Raw genomic sequence first — 20,450 nt, 5'->3', positions numbered from 1 at the left:
GTGTGTAAACAAACCAGGTGGGGCGCGGTGATCGTATTAGAAAATCAGGTGGGGGGGGGGCCGTATGGAGTTTTGGTCATAATTTGAAGTGACGGTATTAGCGGAACGCCATAAAGCGAAACGCCGTAAAGTGGGGCCCTACTGTAGATGTATATATCGAGTGACAGATATATATTGACAGAGGCAAAATCACAGATTACAACTTGGCCAAGATGTTAGGCCAGGAGCTGGCCAGCCCAGAGGCCAAACATCTTATCCCAAGGCTGCTGATCGTCACACACACTCTCTCTCTCTATATATCCACCACTCTCACATACATCTCTCTCTTTATGACAAACATTTTGGTCAATAAACTTCAATAATTCCTTTGATTAAATATAATACATTATATTCTATATAACTCAGGTACATAATATAGGCCTACTATACTGACAATAGTAGGCTGTATATGAATGAGAAGCCTAGTATATTCAGAAAATGGTAGGCTGTACATGACAGGCCTATCTTATCCAGAAATAATGGTAGGATGTACATGAAGATAGGCCTAGTATATTAAAAAATAATGACATGATATACAAGATAGGCCTAGCATATTAAAAAATGGTAGGCTGTACATGAAGATATCCCTAACATTCAGAAATAATGGTAGGCTGTATATACACAAAATAGGCCTAGCAAAAACAATGGTAGGCTGTACAAAATAGGCCTACCATATTCAAACAGACCAATAAAAATCTGTCCAAACATTTTGAACAGAATATACTATATATACACAGCCTACAATGTCACAGGTTAAACATATGCCACTAAAAGGCCTCTCTTTATAAAAGGCAAAAATAACAGCACTTACAGAGAAGCACCAAACCCGTAAGGGCAATATAATATAAACTAGTAATCCGTAAAGAATTTCCAAGAAAAATGCTTTCAGCCTAAGCACATGTGCCTTTTAAAAATATAAAAGAAAGGTCTTAGGCACGAGGACATGTGCCTATTAAGAATGTAAACTATATTATTTGTAAATAATAGCCCAAGAAAAGGCATAAGGCCTATTAAAATAAATATATGCCTATGCAGAGATGTATTAAGAACAATTAAGCCTTCTAATTTATTTAAATGGCCAGAAGCATCCAGAAAGTAGGCCTAAGCACATTTTCTCATTAACCCTTAAACTGCCCAAACGCAGATCTACGTTTGTGCGCGTAGCACTCCGACCTTGATTTTCTCCATAAGAAAGCATGTAAAAAACGTAGATCTACGTTCGGAGTGCTACGCGACCGAACGTAGATCTAAGTTTGGACAGTTTAAGGGTTAAATGGCCTTCAAGTACCATTAAAGTTATTTCTTCTACTACAGTGTTGGCTTGAGGCCATTTTATTGTCCTGTCCGAAACATTAAGGTGAAAAAGTACCTCCTACGATGACATTTAAGACTTAGGCCTATAACAGAAGTGGTTGGTTAAATGACCCTCCTTAAATCCTTTAAAAAATAAAGCACTAAGAAAATATATAAAATCTTGAATTCAAATGCATCTGGCCTTTGCAAAACTTGAAAATCAATTTTGTAGACTGCCGTTTATCTGGCCTTTGCGTTATTGCTCTAAATGGCCTGGGTAACCATACACCTCGTATGTATTGATCTGTGGTATATACAGAGGCTCGGTAGCAGTATCTGTGTATGAACCACAGGTAGAACGAGTCTACGGAGCACTAGAAATTAAAAAGGAGTCAAGTAAAGCTCTTCTGGCCTATGTGTGATCTCTCTAAATGGCCTGGGCAGATATACACCTTGTATGAATTAATTTGTATTTACAAAGGCACAGTAGTAGTGTATTAACCAGAGGCAGATATGTAGTGTACACAGCCTAGGCAGGATATTTCTAGACGGGCCTAATCCAGCTCTGCAGAGTGGAATGACTCCTAGACAGGCCTAATCCAGCTCTGCAGAGTGGAATGACTCCTGGACAGGCCTAATTCAGCTCTGCAGAGCGGAATCACTTTTGGATGGGACTTATCCAGCTGGAGTAGCGCCGCAGATGCTCCATGATGACTCCTAGGGTCCCGCAGCCTTGCTTAGACGTCGTGACTGTCTCTTTGGGGTGGCGTAGCTCAACACTGTCAACAACATCAGCCATTATAAAAGAGAATTATAGTTGTGAGAGATGAATCCAGAGATTCATACAGCATCTGGGAAATGAGATGAATCTAGAGACTAGTACAGCACCTAGGAAATGGGGATGCTAGTCATGGGGGAGTAAAGGTCATGGGTCAATATTAAATGGAAATCAAATTTTATACAGTGTAAAGATCAGGTATGACAAGGTACCCAAGGTTATGAAGGAAGTCAATGTGGCAGGTTGAAAGGATGGGCCAGGAGCTCAGATTCAACCCCCAGTAACCACAAACAAGTCACTACAGTGTGCTAGAAGATGCACATTCACCATCATTCAGTCACTGACTGCTAGAAACATTCACCAGGAAGGCAGTGGGCTTAAAAAGAAAAAAATCATTCAACCAATAGCCAGAAAAAAAAACACACCTGTTGACTTCCTAAGACTCCTCCTCTTGCTGACAACAGGAGACTCCCAGCTAATCAAGTCACCAGTGACTGGCTCCTGTTGCTTGCCAACAGGGTCCGTGGTCATGCCCGGCAGCAAACTCACACGCACCGACCTCCTAAGTGTGCCTGCAATTTTTAAATTACCATTAGTGTGGCCTGAGGGTAAGCACTAAACCAGCAAGGTCTCAGACACCACTGGCAGTATGCACTGCATACATATTAGAGGGGAGGCAAGGACTATGCCATATACAAGGCCTCCATGGTAGTCACTGTATAGACTAATTTTATGGGAAAATACTATACAACCTAGGCCATTTAAAAGGCCTCCATGGTAACAATGCGCCTTTCTACTTACTAATTTTATGGAAAACGCTATACAAACTAGGCCATTTAAGAGGCCTCTATGGTAGCTACTGTATAGAATTTAATAGAAAATACTCTACACACATTTAAAAGTCCTCCTTGGTAGCCATTTTATCAATTTTAGTTCCTCTCTACATGGGACATTATTGTCATCAAGAGAAAAGCAATAACTATGCAAACTAGGCCATTTAAAAGGCCTCCATGGCAGCCACTGTATCAACTAATTTCAGTTCATCTCTATATGGGACAGCCAACAAGATGGAAAAAATTACTATACAAACTAAGCCATTTAAAAGGCCTGTACAATATCCATGGGGTGATGGCTAAGCTTTTCCACTGGTTATCACATATGCCAGTCATCAAGCTTGTAGTCCCTCAACAGGCCTAGTGATGAGCTAAGCTCACTCAGGCGAGTTGAGAGGTCAATTTAGGCCTACATATGAGGTAATGGGTCAGAGTGCGATGTTTGGTTTAAAACAGCAATTTTGTGGCGTTTTTTGGATGGTTTTACTCTCGGTTTCTTGGGCTCAGTTGTTAGAATGGGAGATACAGTACTGAAATAAAGATGATTTTGATTGGTTTCAGGACTGCAAATAGCATGAAACTGACCTCAAAGTAGTGGAGATATTTTATTTTTGCCAATATTCCAGAGGACAAGTAAGGCCCCTTTACAAACTCATCTGGTTTATGGGATTTTAGTAGGCCTAATTCAATTATTGGGAGGCTATAAACCATGAACAATCTTTTCTGGTTATATTTTATTATCCCAGAAATAGAGTAAATATTTGATTTTTTGAGTAAGAATTGAAAATGGAAGGCAAGTGAAATATAGGAGAGGCCTGGGGAGACCTAGGGAGGCCTAAGAACATGACTAATGAACAGAGGAAATGTTTAGACCCTGTTTTTAAATTGGCAGTTTTTTAATTTTGTGTAAAACTGGCTAAATTACCAACTTCCGATCACTTTATTGGGTAATTGAAATAGCTGCATGGGCAGTTTCTTGTACTCAATCCACAGAATGGAAGACATACTAGTGAGACAGCTAAGAATGTGGTCTGCTGGAATAATGGAATTGGCCTAAAATAGACCTCAAAGTGGGTGAAATCACTGATGCTCAAATTTTCTAACAAATTTAGTATTTTCGGTGTAGTTACCTTTGGAAAAACATTTTATGTTGTTTCATAAGCAAAAGTAATATTTTTTTTTTAAATTCTTGGACCCTGGGAGCAATTTTCAGACCATGTGTGTGGACCTTGAAAGAGTTAATAGTTGAAGTGGCCCTGAAACATGGTCCTGAAGTTTGTTCTTCTATATACTGACTACCTTCCCTTCATGCTTGTGTGTGACTAGTTAATGTTCCCTCACTGTGCACATTATTCGTGGACGAATACCCTGGTGTCAAAACGACTCACCTGGTAGTTTTTTCTCACTCTTTGGGGAGTCCACAAGTGCCAGATTTTCATCCAGGTTGGCAAGAATGTCACTGTTTAGGTCCAGCTTAGCGAACACACCCACTGAAAGACATACAATGTTGTACAGAAAATGTTATAAATTGAGACACAGAAATACCCTAAGTTGGAAATGTTTTTTTTTTTCAAACAAACCAGCCATATCCCACCCAGGCAGGGTGACCAAAAGAGAAAAACAAATTTCTCTTTTTAAATTTAGTAATGTATACAGAAGGGGTTCTAGCCCGTCGTTCCCAGCATTTTAGTCGCCTCTTACAACACGCATGTCTTACAGACGAAGAATTCTCTTCCACTTTCCCATGGAGAAGTTAAAATAGCAAGTTGAAAATATCGAATATTGAAAATATCAAGTTAAAATTACCAGAAGTTGAACCCTGGTAAAGCAAGGAGCACCTGAACATTCTTGGACTTACTGGACACTCTGGAGGAAGACCTGATTGGTGTAGTAGGGAATCTGAGTGATGGTGCACTATTCTCCTGATCTTCAACAGCAAACATGACTGATCTTCTAGATTTTCTCTTCCCTGAGGTTGGTGGCCTAGCAACATTGTCATTCTTCTGCATTCTCACTGCTGTTGCTGTTCCTGTCACTGCTATTCCTGCTGTTACTGTTCCTCCTAGTGGATGTTCCCCACCTGTAAAATAAACAAATAATTAATATTCCAAACCCAACGACCCTAAAATCCCACTTTAGATTAGGGGTACCACTTTTTTTATGATTAGACCCCCAATGGACTGCCCAACATGACTGTCCCATTCAGCCTGACTCAAGGTGAACCTTCAAGAGAAAGGAAGACCCTCGAACCCCATCAGAGGCATCGAGGGCAACCAAACGCTGCAGAAGTCAGGTCAAACTCACCAATGTCCTCTAGTTTAGTTGGAGGGGAGACAACGCCACACTCGGGTATCTCCTGGTTGGTCTGATGGTTAGGTGAGGTTACCCTGCTCAATGATTTCGGGGTAACAACTGGAACGCCAATGTTACTGGTTATCTCTGCACGACTTGCCATGCCCCACACATCAATATCTGTCAACAATGAACCTTGTTAATGCAATTATCCACATAGTAAACATCAACACACTGAACCCTCAATATAATGCATTAAGAGCAGCCAACATCAGTGTCCCTTAAATCAGATTAATGCTAACATATTGCAAAGAAATAACTTATATTGATTTTTTAGTGATTAAGATCCATACAACTAGTTGTATTTCTATGCACCATACACTACCCTCCCCCTATACACATACAGAATACACCTAATATACCTGATAATACAAAGCAGTTAAAAGTACGATTTAACCAGTAGATATCCCCTCGTTATTTCATGTATAATATCCAATGTTCACTGTGTTAAAGTACAATTTAACCAGTGGATTTTCCACACTTTCAGAAGTCCATTACATCTAATGTTTACTGTGTCTAAAAAGAAACTAGCCACACCACAAATATGCACTTCTGGAGGACAGGCTCTAGTTCCTGGGCCCTGTCTCTCAACCAACAGTCCATCCACAGCATCTTGGATACTAATTCATAGGGACAAGAGCTGTGACAGCTTCAGAATTATTCCCCAAGTGTAGGCAAATCCATAAGGGTGCTGCCATATCCCCAGGGGATGACATACCCTGGCATCTCCCATTAAGCTCCTCTACACTCCCCCTGAACCCCTCCCTGACCACCTGCATTACTCCTGGACCACCCACTCTCCCCCTGAACCCCTCCCTGACCACCTACATTACTCCTGGACCACCCACTCTCCCCCTGAACCCCTCCCTGACCACCTACATTACTCCTGGACCACCCACTCTCCCCCTGAACACCTCCCTGACCACCTACATTACTCCTGGACCACCCACTCTCCCCCTGAACCCCTCCCTGACCACCTACATTACTCCTGGACCACCCACTCTCCCCCTGAACCCCTCCCTGACCACCTACATTACTCCTGGACCACCCACTCTTCCCCTGAACCCCTTCCAGCCCACCAACACTCCCCCTGGAGCCCTCCTTGACCACCTGCATTCCCTTGGACCCCTACACTCCCCCTGGACCCCTCCCTGACCCCTACACTTCCCCTGGGCCCCCACAGTAGACCTCACCTGGCGAGTCGACAACAACAACAGACTGTGATGGTCGTAGCAGCGCCAGCAGTTCACTGCTGCTGTAGGGTTGATCATCCATCGCTGTGTCAGCTCCACTGCTCTGTCTGATCCTCAACCCACCGCCATCACGTAACCCTGCAACACACAATAACAAAGAGAAGAAACACTTCAACCATCAATCACACAACCCAGGAAAATACAAAATCTATTTCCCTCCCCCCCAAAAAAGAAACATTTGCACCATCATTCAATGCATCACCTACCATCTATGGCGACATCGTCGAACTTCTGGAAGTCTGGTGTGCCACAGCTCTGTTTCCTGGAGCGCCGCGTTGTGTCTATCCAGGGGCTGGACAACACCTTTCTTGATACTCTAGGTCTATCACATGCACTCCCTGCAAAAACAATGCTAATGTAGGCTTGATAATACCTTGATACTAGGCTTATCAAGCATTCCCTGGTAAAAGTTAATGTATGATCAACACAATAGGCCTATAAAAAAAATATAGGCTTAACACGCTAAGCCTATCATAAAAACATTAACATAGGCTCAACACACTAGGCTTATCAAAAAGTTAATGTAGGCTCAACACTAGGCCTATCAACAAAAACAATATAGGCTCAACACACTAGGCCTATCATAAGTGTTACCTACAAAAACATCTAACATGCAGTAACCTCTCTTATAATACTTCTGTACAGTGTCATCTGGAAATACAGCCTCTTCTCACTTAGTGACATACTCATTAGAGTATGTCACTAAGCTGATTTCCTCTATTCTGTTTACAGTGGAACCTGGGTTTTTGTATGCCCCAGGTTGTATGTAAAACTATAGTTATTCCCTATAAAATGTATTTTTTGTTAATATTTTTGGGTGTCTGGAACGGAGTAATTGGATATACATTATTTCTTATGGGAAATATTAACAAACAATACATTTTATGGAGAATAAGTAGTTTTACATACAACCTGGGGCATACAAAAACTCAGGTTCCACTGTATTACAATATACAGATACATGATTATATACACCTGGAAAATCCTAGAGGGACTAGTACCGAACTTGCACATGAAAATCACTCACTACGAAAGCAAAAGACTTGGCAGACGATGCACCATCCCCCCAATGAAAAGCAGGGGTGTCACTAGCACGTTAAGAGACCATACAATAAGTGTCAGGGGCCCGAGACTGTTCAACTGCCTCCCAGCATACATAAGGGGGATTACCAACAGACCCCTGGCAGTCTTCAAGCTGGCACTGGACAAGCACCTAAAGTCAGTACCTGACCAGCTGGGCTGTGGCTCATACCCTGGATTGCGTGCAGCCAGCAGTAACAGCCTGGTTGATCAGGCTCTGATCCACCATGAGGCATGGTTACAGACTGGGCCACGGGGGCGTTGACCCCCGGAACTCTCTCCAGGTAAATGTTATAAATGGTGCGAAGGTGACATTAAAACAATATCAAAGATGGTCGACACAAACCCACTACCATTATAGTATGCTCTTCACTTAATGATGAATTTGTTTACCATCGCAGTCTTAGGAACACAACTCCGTCATTAAATGAGGAGAGGCTGTACTTTAAAATGGCATTACAAAGGCTACGAAGCCATTTAGAAAGGATTTCCATTTTCCAATATTTTTTTCAATCAGTGAGCTATCTAAAAATATTTGAAATAGAAATTCAAAATTAAACAGCAAAAGCTACAAAGGCTATTTAATTTCGAATATTTTTTCAATAATGGGATATTTACAATTGAAAAACATTTAAAAATATAATAGGAAAGGCTACCAAGCCATTTTTAAAGGCTATTCAATTTCCAATAGACTTTTCTCGATTAATTATCTGATATCTGGAAATCTTAATTAAAATAGAACATTAAAAAATAAGATAAAGGTTACAAAGGCATCTACATACTACAGTGAACCACCCAGATTAACACTTCATCAGATTAAGTAATAAATGGATTAAGTAACGTTTTTGCATCAAAATATTGGCTCGGTTAACGACACTGAACTTGATTCAAGTCATTTGTCCCGAATGTGTCCACGCACCCGGACACTCCGTGTACAGCCAGTGTGCCATTGTTTACCAGCCAGTGAGGATGATTCCACGTGTACACGCAATGCATTTTGTATTATTCCATTGTTTTTAGTGCTTGTAACTGCTAAATAAGCCAACATGGGCACAAAGAAAGCTTCTAGTGCCAACACTGTGCTAAACTGGGTGACAAACACTATAGAATTCAAGAAAAAGTTTGTAAAAAGATACAAAAGTGGTGGTACACCAGCCAGGGTACTTCCCCCCACACCAGCCAGGGTACTTCCCCCCGCACCAGCCAGGGTACTTCCCCCCGCACCAGCCAGGGTACTTCCCCACGCACCAGCCAGGGTACTTCCCCACGCACCAGCCAGGGTACTTCCCCACGCACCAGCCAGGGTACTTCCCCACGCACCAGCCAGGGTACTTCCCCACGCACCAGCCAGGGTACTTCCCCACGCACCAGCCAGGGTACTTCCCCACGCACCAGCCAGGGTACTTCCCCACGCACCAGCCAGGGTACTTCCCCACGCACCAGCCAGGGTACTTCCCCACGCACCAGCCAGGGTACTTCCCCACGCACCAGCCAGGGTACTTCCCCACACACCAGCCAGGATACTTCCCCACACACCAGCCAGGGTACTTCCCCACACGCCAGCCAGGGTACTTCCCCACACGCCAGCCAGGGTACTTCCCCACACGCCAGCCAGGGTACTTCCCCACACACCAGCCAGGGTACTTCCCCACACGCCAGCCAGGGTACTTCCCCACACACCAGCCAGGGTACTTCCCCCCACACCAGCCAGGGTACTTCCCCCCACACCAGCCAGGGTACTTCCCCCCACACCAGCCAGGGTACTTCCCCCCACACCAGCCAGGGTACTTCCCCCCACACCAGCCAGGGTACTTCCCCCCACACCAGCCAGGGTACTTCCCCCCACACCAGCCAGGGTACTTCCCCCCACACCAGCCAGGGTACTTCCCCCCACACCAGCCAGGGAACTTCCCCCCACACCAGCCAGGGTACTTCCCCACACACCAGCCAGGGTACTTCGCCACAACAGCCAGGGTACTTCCCCCCACACCAGCCAGGGTACTTCCCCACACACCAGCCAGGGTACTTCCCCCCACACCAGCCAGGGTACTTCCCCCCACACCAGCCAGGGTACTTCCCCACATACCAGCCAGGGTACTTCCCCACACACCAGCCAGGGTACTTCCCCACACACCAGCCAGGGTACTTCCCCACACACCAACCAGGGTACTTCCCCACACACCAACCAGGGTACTTCCCCACACACCAGCCAGGGTACTTCCCCACACACCAGCCAGGGTACTTCCCCACACCAGCCAGGGTACTTCCCCACACACCAGCCAGGGTACTTCCCCACACACCAGCCAGGGTATTTCCCCACACACCTGCCAGGGTACTTCCCCTACACCAGTTAGGGTACTTCCCCACACACCAGCCAGGGTACTTCCCCACACACCAGCCTGGGTACTTCCCTACACACCAACCAGAGTACTTCCCCACACACCAGCCAGGGTACTTCCCCACACACCAGCCAGGGTACTTCCCCACACACCAGCCAGGGTACTTCCCCACACACCAGCCAGGGTACTTCTCCACACACCAGCCAGGGTACTTCCCCACACACCAGCCAGGGTACTTCCCCACACACCAGCCAGGGTACTTCCCCACACACCAGGCAGGGTACTTCCCCACACGCCAGCCAGGGTACTTCCCCACACGCCAGCCAGGGTACTTCCCCACACACCAGCCAGGGTACTTCCCCACACCAGCCAGGGTACTTCCCCACACACCAGCCAGGGTACTTCCCCACACACCAGCCAGGGTACTTCGCCACACACCAGCCAGGGTACTTCCCCACACACCAGCCAGGGTACTTCCCCACACACCAGCCAGGGTACTTCCCCACACACCAGCCAGGGTACTTCCCCACACACCAGCCAGGGTACTTCCCCACACCCCAGCCAGCGTACTTCCCCACATCCCAGCCAGGGTACTTCCCCACACAACAGCCAGGGTACTTCCCCACACCCCAGCCAGGGTACTTCCCCACACCAGCCAGGGTACTACCCCACACCCCAGCCAGGGTACTTCCCCACACCCCAGCCAGGGTACTTCCCCACACCCCAGCCAGGGTACTTCCCCACACCCCAGCCAGGGTACTTCCCCACACACCAGCCCGGGTACTTCCCCACACACCAGCCAGGGTACTTCCCCACACACCAGCCAGGGTACTTCCCCACACACCAGCCAGGGTACTTCCCCACACACCAGCCAGGGTACTTCCCCACACACCAGCCAGGGTACTTCCCCACACACCAGCCAGGGTACTTCCCCACACACCAGCCAGGGTACTTCCCCACACACCAGCCAGGGTACTTCCCCACACACCAGCCAGGGTAATTCCCCACACACCAGCCAGGGTACTTTCCCTCACACCAGCCAGGGTACTTTCCCACATACCAGCCAGGGTACTTCCCCACTCCCCAGCCAGGGTACTTCCCCACACCCCAGCCAGGGTACTTCCCCACACCCCAGCCAGGGTACTTCCCCACACCCCAGCCAGGGTACTTCCCCACACCCCAGCCAGGGTACTTCCCCACACCCCAGCCAGGGTACTTCCCCACACCCCAGCCAGGGTACTTCCCCACACCCCAGCCAGGGTACTTCCCCACACACCAGCCCGGGTACTTCCCCACACACCGTCCAGGGTACTTCCCCACACACCAGCCAGGGTACTTCCCCACACACCAGCCAGGGTACTTCCCCACACACCAGCCAGGGTACTTCCGCACACACCAGCCAGGGTACTTCCCCACACACCAGCCAGGGTACTTCCCCACACACCAGCCAGGGTACTTCCCCACATACCAGCCAGGGTACTTCCACACACACCAGCCAGGGTACTTCCACACACACCAGCCAGGGTACTTCCCCACACACCAGCCAGGGTACTTCCCCACATACCAGCCAGGGTACTTCCGCACACACCAGCCAGGGTACTTCCGCACACACCAGCCAAGGTACTTCCCCGCACATGATTTGATCTGAGTGGAACTTGCGCATGAGTGAATAGAATTATCAAAACTTACTGCTTGGGAAGTACTGAAAATTGGGTTGGGCAAATACGATTTTGTTAGTGGGATCGTTTGTGAAGGACCTGCCTAGTATGGGCCAACAGGCCTACTGCAGTGTTCCTGCTTTCTTATGTGCAAACATTTATGGATGAACACCCTGACACAGCTGTTGCAGGCTGTGCTGGCAACATCTACAATGACAGTGTTGTGTCCCATTTTAGCAAAATTTTAAAGAGAGGCCAGAAATAGAGCTCTCTGGACAGATTGAGTTCCACAGGTGTGCAGTGACTCAAGCTGGTCCCAGTGGCATTAAAAAACAAAGAAGGGAAGTAACCCTGGAAAAGGACTTGGTACCTGAAGTCTTTATGGAAGGGGATTCTCCTTCCAAGCAATAGTACACCTCCATCCTCCCATCTCATCACTAAGTCATCAATAAAGGTAAGTGTCAGTTTAGTAATGTTTTACTCTGCATGTCTCATTGTTTTCTGTGTAGGCAAATGTATATGTCATGTAATAAAATTATTTTGTTTAATACTTCTGGGTGTCTGGAATGGATTAAATGGATTTCCATTATTTCTTATGGGGAAAATTAATTCAGATTGTGAGATTCAGTATAAGACACTCTCTGGAACAGATTAATTACGTTATCCGAGGGTCCACTGTATTCAATTTCCAAGACATTTAATTGATAGAATGACATCGACTGCAGCTGGACAAGTCTAGGACGGACAGCATTCCACTGAGTGATACAACTACGTTCACAATTTTAGTCAACTAACCTGGGGTCACTGGCAGTCCTGGAGAATTTACTGATCCACTGGTGGCTTCCACTACGCCAAGCGCTGCTTCTGGCATTGCAATCCGTTCTAGGTCATCCACTGTGCTGATGTCTACCGCCGTTCCATTTCTGGCCGATTCCACTGTGCTTTCTGGAGTGGATGACTTTCTGGTGAACTTCACCTTGCTCAATCGGCGACCTCTAGCGGGCGTCCGCCGACTGGGGGTGATCAGATACGGCGAATCGCAGTGAGCGGAAATTGAGCGACGGGTTTTGCGACTGCACGGGGTCCGGGGTCTCAATCGAGGCATGTTTGGGGTCGCCAGGTCATTTCCACAGCACCTAGCGGATGACCTCCTGGGGTAGCGCCTCCGTGGAGTGACTGGAACAGCCCCATCTGCCGGCAAAACACTGCCGGATGCTCCGTCTTCTTCAATTATCGGGTCCTCTGCTTTCCTGTCTACTCCGATGCAGTCAACTGTATCCTGTTCTGCAGTCTTTATCAAGTCTTGCCGTTCCGATTGATTATCAATCTGTTTTGCCTCTCTATCCAGCTGTAAATGATCCTCTTCTGGCTGCACCTGATCCTCTTCTGGCTGCACCTGATCCTCTTCTGGCTGCGCCTGATCCTCTTCCGGCTGCACCTGATCCTCTTTCAGCTGTGCCTGATCCTCTTCCGGCTGCGCTTGATCCTCTTCCGGCTGCGCCCGATCCTCTTCCGACTGCGCCCGATCCTCTTCCGGCTGTACCTGATCCTCTTCCGGCTGTACCTGATCCTCTTCCGGCTGTACTTGATCCTCTTCTGGCTGTACCTGATCCTCTTTCAGCTGTGCCTGATCCTCTTCCGGCTGCGCTTGATCCTCTTCCGGCTGCGCCCGATCCTCTTCCGGCTGTACCTGATACTCTTCCAGCTGCACCTGATCCTCTTCCGGCTGTACCTGATCATTTTCTGCAGCTGGCTGTACATCATCTTCCTGTAGGTGTATTTGTTCATTTTCATCTGGTTCTTTGTCGTTATTTTCCTCCAGTTCATTTTCATATCGTTCTATGTCATTTTCATTTTGTTCTACAATGTCATCTTCCTCCAGCTGAAGTCGTTCACTTTCATCTGGTTCTGCGTCATCTTCCTCCAGCTGTAGTTGTTCACTTTCATCTGGTTCCATGTCATCTTCCTCCAGCTGTAGTCGTTCACTTTCATCTGGTTCCATGTCATCTTCCTCCAGCTGTAGTCGTTCACTTTCATCTGGTTCTATGTCATCTTCCTCCAGCTGTAGTCGTTCACTTTCATCTGGTTCAGAGTCATCTTCGTCTAGTTGCAGTCGTTCCTCATCTTCCCTAGGGAGTACCTTATCATTTTCACTCTCCTGTACCTCATCATTTTCACACACCTTCACTTTACGTTCAATTCCATCATTTTCATCCTCTGTCACTCCGGCAGACTCCGTTCCGTGGGGATGGAGGGTGTAGCTCTCGTTCAAGCGACTGTCAATCACCTCCGGGGCACCGCCGGCCTCATTCGGTGGAGGAACATCAATCTGGGCATTGGAAAATGGCAAATCTTCAGAGTTGATGCCTGCACCCAGGGCACTGGTGCCAGCACTGTCCGTTCCACTCGAAAACGACTTCCCGCCTGCCATCTAAAAAGGAGAGGAACTATAAATAAGGGTTTTAAGTTTTCGGGGCTTGGACATTAAGCAGTCATGCATGTTAGATAGGAGTGGAAACCTGTGGTTTTTAACGAATGTACTGTTGGAGTGCGAGCGAGGTGACTTGTGAGAATGTTACAGTACTGGAGGTGGTAAGTACAGTACCAGTACTCTGAAGGATGAGTGAGAATGTTACAGTACTGGAGGTGGTAAGTACAGTACCAGTACTCTGAAGGATGAGTGAGAATGTTACAGTACTGGAGGTGGGAAGAACAGTACCAGTACTCTGAAGGATGAGTGAGAATGTTACAGTACTGGAGGTGGGAAGTACAGTACCAGTACTCTGAAGGATGAGTGAGAATGTTACAGTACTGGAGGTGGTAAGTACAGTACCAGTACTCTGAAGGATGAGTGAGAATGATTCAGTACTGGAGGTGGTAAGTACAGTACCAGTACTCTGAAGGATGAGTGAGGATGTTACAGTACTGGAGGTGGTAAGTACAGTACCAGTACTCTGAAGGATGAGTGAGAATGTTACAGTACTGGAGGTGGTAAGTACAGTACCAGTTCTCTGAAGGATGAGTGAGAATGATACAGTACTGGAGGTGGTAAGTACAGTACCAGTACTCTGAAGGATGAGTGAGAATGATACAGTACTGGAGGTGGTAAGTACAGTACCAGTACTCTGAAGGATGAGTGAGGATGTTACAGTACTGGAGGTGGTAAGTACAGTACCAGTACTCTGAAGGATGAGTGAGAATGTTACAGTACTGGAGGTAGTAAGTACAGTACCAGTTCTCTGAAGGATGAGAGAATGATACAGTACTGGAGATGGTAAGTACAGTACCAGTACTCTGAAGGATGAGTGAGGATGTTACAGTACTGGAGGTGGTAAGTACAGTACCAGTACTCTGAAGGATGAGTGAGAATGTTACAGTACTGGAGGTGGTAAGTACAGTACCAGTACTCTGAAGAATGAGTGAGAATGTTACACTACTGGAGGTGGTAAGTACAGTACCAGTACTCTGAAGGATGAGTGAGAATGTTGCAGTACTGGAGGTGGTAAGTACAGTACCAGTACTCTGAAGAATGAGTGAGAATGTTACAGTACTGGAGGTGGTAAGTACAGTACCAGTACTCTGAAGGATGAGTGAGGATGTTACAGTACTGGAGGTGGTAAGTACAGTACCAGTACTCTGAAGGATGAGTGAGGATGCTACAGTACTGGAGGTGGTAAGTACAGTACCAGTACTCTGAAGGATGAGTGAGAATGTTACAGCACTGGAGGTGGTAAGTACAGTACCAGTACTCCGAAGGATGAGTGAGAATGTTACAGTACTGGAGGTGGTAAGTACAGTACCAGTACTCTGAAGGATGAGTGAGGATGTTACAGTACTGGAGGTGGTAAGTACAGTACCAGTACTCTGATGGATGAGTGAGAATGTTACAGTACTGGAGGTGGTAAGTACAGTACCAGTACTCTGAAGGATGAGTGAGGATGTTACAGCACTGGAGGTGGTAAGTACAGTACCAGTACTCTGAAGGATGAGTGAGAATGTTACAGTACTGGAGGTGGTAAGTACAGTACCAGTACTCTGAAGGATGAGTGAGAATGTTACAGTACTGGAGGTGGTAAGTACAGTACCAGTACTCTGAAGGATGAGTGAGGATGTTACAGTACTGGAGGTGGTAAGTACAGTACCAGTACTCTGAAGGATGAGTGAGGATGTTACAGTACTGGAGGTGGTAAGTACAGTACCAGTACTCTGAAGGATGAGTGAGGATGTTACAGTACTGGAGGTGGTAAGTACAGTACCAGTACTCTGAAGGGGGGAGTGCTCTCAAGCGCTCTCAAGAAAAATTCGAAAATTTATGAAAATGAGTTATTCATATAGAAAAATAGCTTAACTCTTTGGCAACACAATGGTACAAGAATCAATGTTCTACAACGTTTCTATAAGAAATTATAGTCATTTATATCAGGTATGGTGGCGGCGATGTAGGTAGCGCGTCTGTTCTCAACCTATGTATTTTTTGGAATTTTTTCCTTGTTTTTTATTGCTTTCTCTTCGCATTATTCTTTCTAATATAATAATTGATTATTTGGCATCATATAAGAGTAGTTGGAGCTTATCAATAGACGTCTAGCCTATCGGGAAGCACCTAGGTACACTCGGCAGTGATCCCTCTCCAGAGTGTGCCAGGTGAAATCACTTCATTATTACGCTTATATCAGCTTATATATTAACTATACGGCTTATTTATCTATCAGAATTGATCTAATATGATATAATAATCACTGTAAATAACAAACAAACATGTTATATACTCTAGACTGAATAAAATAGGCCATAATATAGCGAGAGTCCACCAGCAATATTTCGATATAAAAAAGTTACTCCTCGTCTCCATGTTGTATTGTTTGGTCTGTGAGAGAAAACGACGTTTTGAAGAGGATAACTGCACTAGAACATCAGTTTACCAAGAAATACACCGAAACAAACGCGATTTTCGCGAAAAAAGAATTTTTTTTTTTTGACGGTAGGCCTACCGGCGTTCTAGGCCTATATCTCGGAAGTAACTTATTCACTTATTTCGCGGACCTCAACCATTATTAATGATTGTATTGAAATGATTTTCACAGACAATATAAAACAAAGTGTGTTTTAATTTTTAACGATGGATTTTTTGGAATATCTCAAATATTTTTGATTTTGTGGGGGGTAAAAGGCAGATATTTTGGTGAATGCCAAAAATTCTGTCAAATGTATTTTTTTTTACCATGATAATAAGATATATTAGATGAAATGGCAACGTAAAAAATTCGTGCTAGTTGTATTCTAACAGTTGGAAATGTCGGAAGTGCCACTCATAGTGCCAATTTGTCAGGGGATGCTGCCATATATCAAAATTATGTTAATATTTTTTTTCTATGTTGTTTGTTGGCCAATCATACTGAAACTTCGTCACATTAAACTATATATGCACCTCTAAAAGTACACCAAAAATAAAATAAATCGGTTGAAAACAAAAAAAAAAAAAAAAAAATATAATCCCACACTCCCCCCTGAAGGATGAGTGAGGATCCTACAGTACTGGAGGTGGTAAGTACAGTACCAGTACTCTGAAGGATGAGTGAGAATGTTACAGTGCTGGAGGTGGTAAGTACAGTACCAGTACTCTGAAGGATGAGTGAGAATGTTACAGCACTGGAGGTGGTAAGTACAGTACCAGTACTCTGAAGGATGAGTGAGAATGTTACAGCACTGGAGGTGGTAAGTACAGTACCAGTACTCCGAAGGATGAGTGAGAATGTTACAGTACTGGAGGTGGTAAGTACAGTACCAGTACTCTGAAGGATGAGTGAGGATGTTACAGTACTGGAGGTGGTAAGTACAGTACCAGTACTCTGATGGATGAGTGAGAATGTTACAGTACTGGAGGTGGTAAGTACAGTACCAGTACTCTGAAGGATGAGTGAGGATGTTACAGTACTGGAGGTGGTAAGTACAGTACCAGTACTCTGAAGGATGAGTGAGAATGTTACAGTACTGGAGGTGGTAAGTACAGTACCAGTACTCTGAAGGATGAGTGAGAATGTTACAGTACTGGAGGTGGTAAGTACAGTACCAGTACTCTGAAGGATGAGTGAGAATGTTACAGTACTGGAGGTGGTAAGTACAGTACCAGTACTCTGAAGAATGAGTGAGAATGTTACAGTACTGGAGGTGGTAAGTACAGTACCAGTACTCTGAAGGATGAGTGAGAATGTTACAGTACTGGAGGTGGTAAGTACAGTACCAGTACTCTGAAGGATGAGTGAGAATGTTACAGTACTGGAGGTGGTAAGTACAGTAACAGTACTCTGAAGGATGAGTGAGAATGATACAACTCAAGTCATATAAACTAATAACAGATTCTGGATAAACAGCAGCTGTACGCATGATGTTTTTTATAGTATAAAAAAAAATAAAAAAAAAAAGGGCTTACGTTGAACTTAAAAGCAAAGTTGTTCGGGGCAAACGACGGTGCATCAACGACTCCCGACGACCGGACTGATGTCTTCCTCCTTTTGATAACCTCTTGAGGGGTTCCAGGCAGGGGGTTGACTCCAAGGTCATCCTCCAGCTCCCGGGCCTTCTTACGCCGCAGTATGCTGGCCCGCAGCGCCTTGTTATATTCTGCAATGAACATTAGTATATAGTGAACATTCTTTAGTGTTCACTGGCAGTGTTATCCAGGGAAGAACAGTATAGTTGATTTTTTTTTTTTCAACAAGTCGGCCGTCTCCCACCAAGGCAGGGTGACCCAAAAAGAAAATACTTTCATCATTCAACACTTTCACCTCACTCACACATAATCACTGTTTTTGCAGAGGCGCCCAGATACAACAGTTTAAAAGCAAATATAACATATCCCTCCAAACTGCCAATATCTCAAACCCCTCCTTTAGAGTGCAGGCATTGTACTTCCCATTTCCAGGACTCAAGTCCGGCTATATAAAAATAACCAGTTTCCCTGAATCCCTTCACTAAATATTACCCTGCTCACACTCCAACAGATCGTCAGGTCCCAAATACCATTCATCTCCATTTACTCCTATCTAACACGCTCATGCGTGCTTGCTGGAAGTCCAAGCCCCCTCACCCACAAAACCTCCTTTACCCCCTCCCTCCAACCTTTTCGAGAACGACCCCTACCTCGCCTTCCTTCCCCTACAGATTTATACGCTCTCCATGTCATTCTACTTTGATCCATTCTCTCTAAATGACCAAACCACCGCAACAAACCCTCTTCAGCTCTAATACTTTTATTAACTCCACACCTTCTCCTAATTTCCACACTCTGAATTTTCTGCATAATATTTACACTACACATTGCCCTTAGACAGGACATCTCCACTGCCTCCAACCGCCTCCTCGCTGCAGCATTTACAACCCAAGCTTCACACCCATATAAGAGTGTTGGTACCACTATACTCTCGTACATTCCCTTCTTTGCCTCCATAGATAACGTTTTGTGTCTCCACAAATACCTCAACACACTACTCACCTTTATTCCTTCATCAATTCTGTGATTAACCACATCCTTCATAAACCCATCTGCTGACAATACTATCTGGAAACATTCACTTCTTCCATACTCTCTCTCTCTCCAATGTGATATCCAATTTTCATTATCTAAATCATTTGATACCCTTATCACTTTACTCTTATCTAAGTTCACTTTCAATACAGTGGTACCTCGGGATACGAACTTAATTCGTTCCAGAAGGATGTTCCAGTTCCGATACCAAATGAATTTGTTCCCATGAGGAATAATGTAAATTAGATTAATCCATTTCAGACCCCCAAAAATACACTTACATAAATACACTCTCATAACTGTTCAAGCTTTGAGCTGTTTGTATCCCGAGGTACCACTGTATATGCTAAATAAATAAGTCAATAAATAACCAGTGTCAGTGAATAAGTCAATAAACAATAATTACTGTAACCATCGCACCAATGCTTATGATAATTATATTACAATTTCTAAGAGGTCAGAGATAACTGGACCCTATGGATCACACACCCTGCCCTATGGATCACACACCCTGCCCTATGGATCACACACCCTGCCCTAGGGACCACACACCCTGCCCTATGGATCACACACCCTGCCCTATGGATCACACACCCTGCCCTATGGATCACACACCCTGCCCTATGGATCACACACCCTGCCCTAGGGACCACACACCCTGCCCTATGGATCACACACCCTGCCCTATGGATCACACACCCTGCCCTAGGGACCACACACCCTGCCCTATGGATCACACACCCTGCCCTATGGATCACACACCCTGCCCTAGGGACCACACACCCTGCCCTATGGATCACACACCCTGCCCTATGGATCACACACCCTGCCCTATGGATCACACACCCTGCCCTATGGATCACACACCCTGCCCTAGGGAACACACACCCTGCCCTATGGATCACACACCCTGCCCTAGGGACCACACACCCTGCCCTATGGATCACACACCCTGCCCTAGGGACCACACACCCTGCCCTATGGATCACACACCCTGCCCTATGGATCACACACCCTGCCCTAGGGACCACACACCCTGCCCTATGGATCACACACCCTGCCCTATGGATCACACACCCTGCCCTAGGGACCACACACCCTGCCCTATGGATCACACACCCTGCCCTATGGATCACACACCCTGCCCTAGGGACCACACACCCTGCCCTATGGATCACACACCCTGCCCTATGGATCACACACCCTGCCCTAGGGACCACACACCCTGCCCTATGGATCACACACCCTGCCCTATGGATCACACACCCTGCCCTAGGGACCACACACCCTACCCTATGGA

General features: G+C 45.9%; 1 protein-coding gene across 3 annotated transcripts in view; it reads right to left on the bottom strand.

Annotated features, from left to right (window-relative positions):
• Positions 1–362: 362 nt before the first annotated feature.
• The window catches only part of LOC128704976 (uncharacterized), a 34,599-nt gene continuing 14,511 nt past the window's right edge, over positions 363–20,450 (bottom strand). For 2 of the 3 annotated variants that reach the window (XM_053800190.2, XM_070092848.1), the window contains 9 exons: positions 18,056–18,246; positions 12,421–14,056; positions 6,755–6,886; positions 6,489–6,626; positions 5,248–5,415; positions 4,802–5,023; positions 4,332–4,433; positions 2,536–2,682; positions 363–2,111 (listed from right to left, as the gene is read on the bottom strand). In XM_053800190.2, the coding sequence (XP_053656165.2) occupies positions 2,050–2,111; positions 2,536–2,682; positions 4,332–4,433; positions 4,802–5,023; positions 5,248–5,415; positions 6,489–6,626; positions 6,755–6,886; positions 12,421–14,056; positions 18,056–18,246 (2,798 nt within the window). In that variant the 3' untranslated portion in view covers positions 363–2,049. The remainder of the gene's footprint in view (positions 2,112–2,535; positions 2,683–4,331; positions 4,434–4,801; positions 5,024–5,247; positions 5,416–6,488; positions 6,627–6,754; positions 6,887–12,420; positions 14,057–18,055; positions 18,247–20,450) is intronic. The other variant, XR_008409618.2, reaches the window with a different exon arrangement.

Source organism: Cherax quadricarinatus, chromosome 3 (assembly GCF_038502225.1).
Source record: "Cherax quadricarinatus isolate ZL_2023a chromosome 3, ASM3850222v1, whole genome shotgun sequence".
Classification (NCBI taxonomy): Eukaryota; Metazoa; Arthropoda; class Malacostraca; order Decapoda; family Parastacidae; genus Cherax; species Cherax quadricarinatus.
Note: the sequence above shows the minus strand (reverse complement) of the source record. Positions and strands in the feature narration are given on the sequence as shown.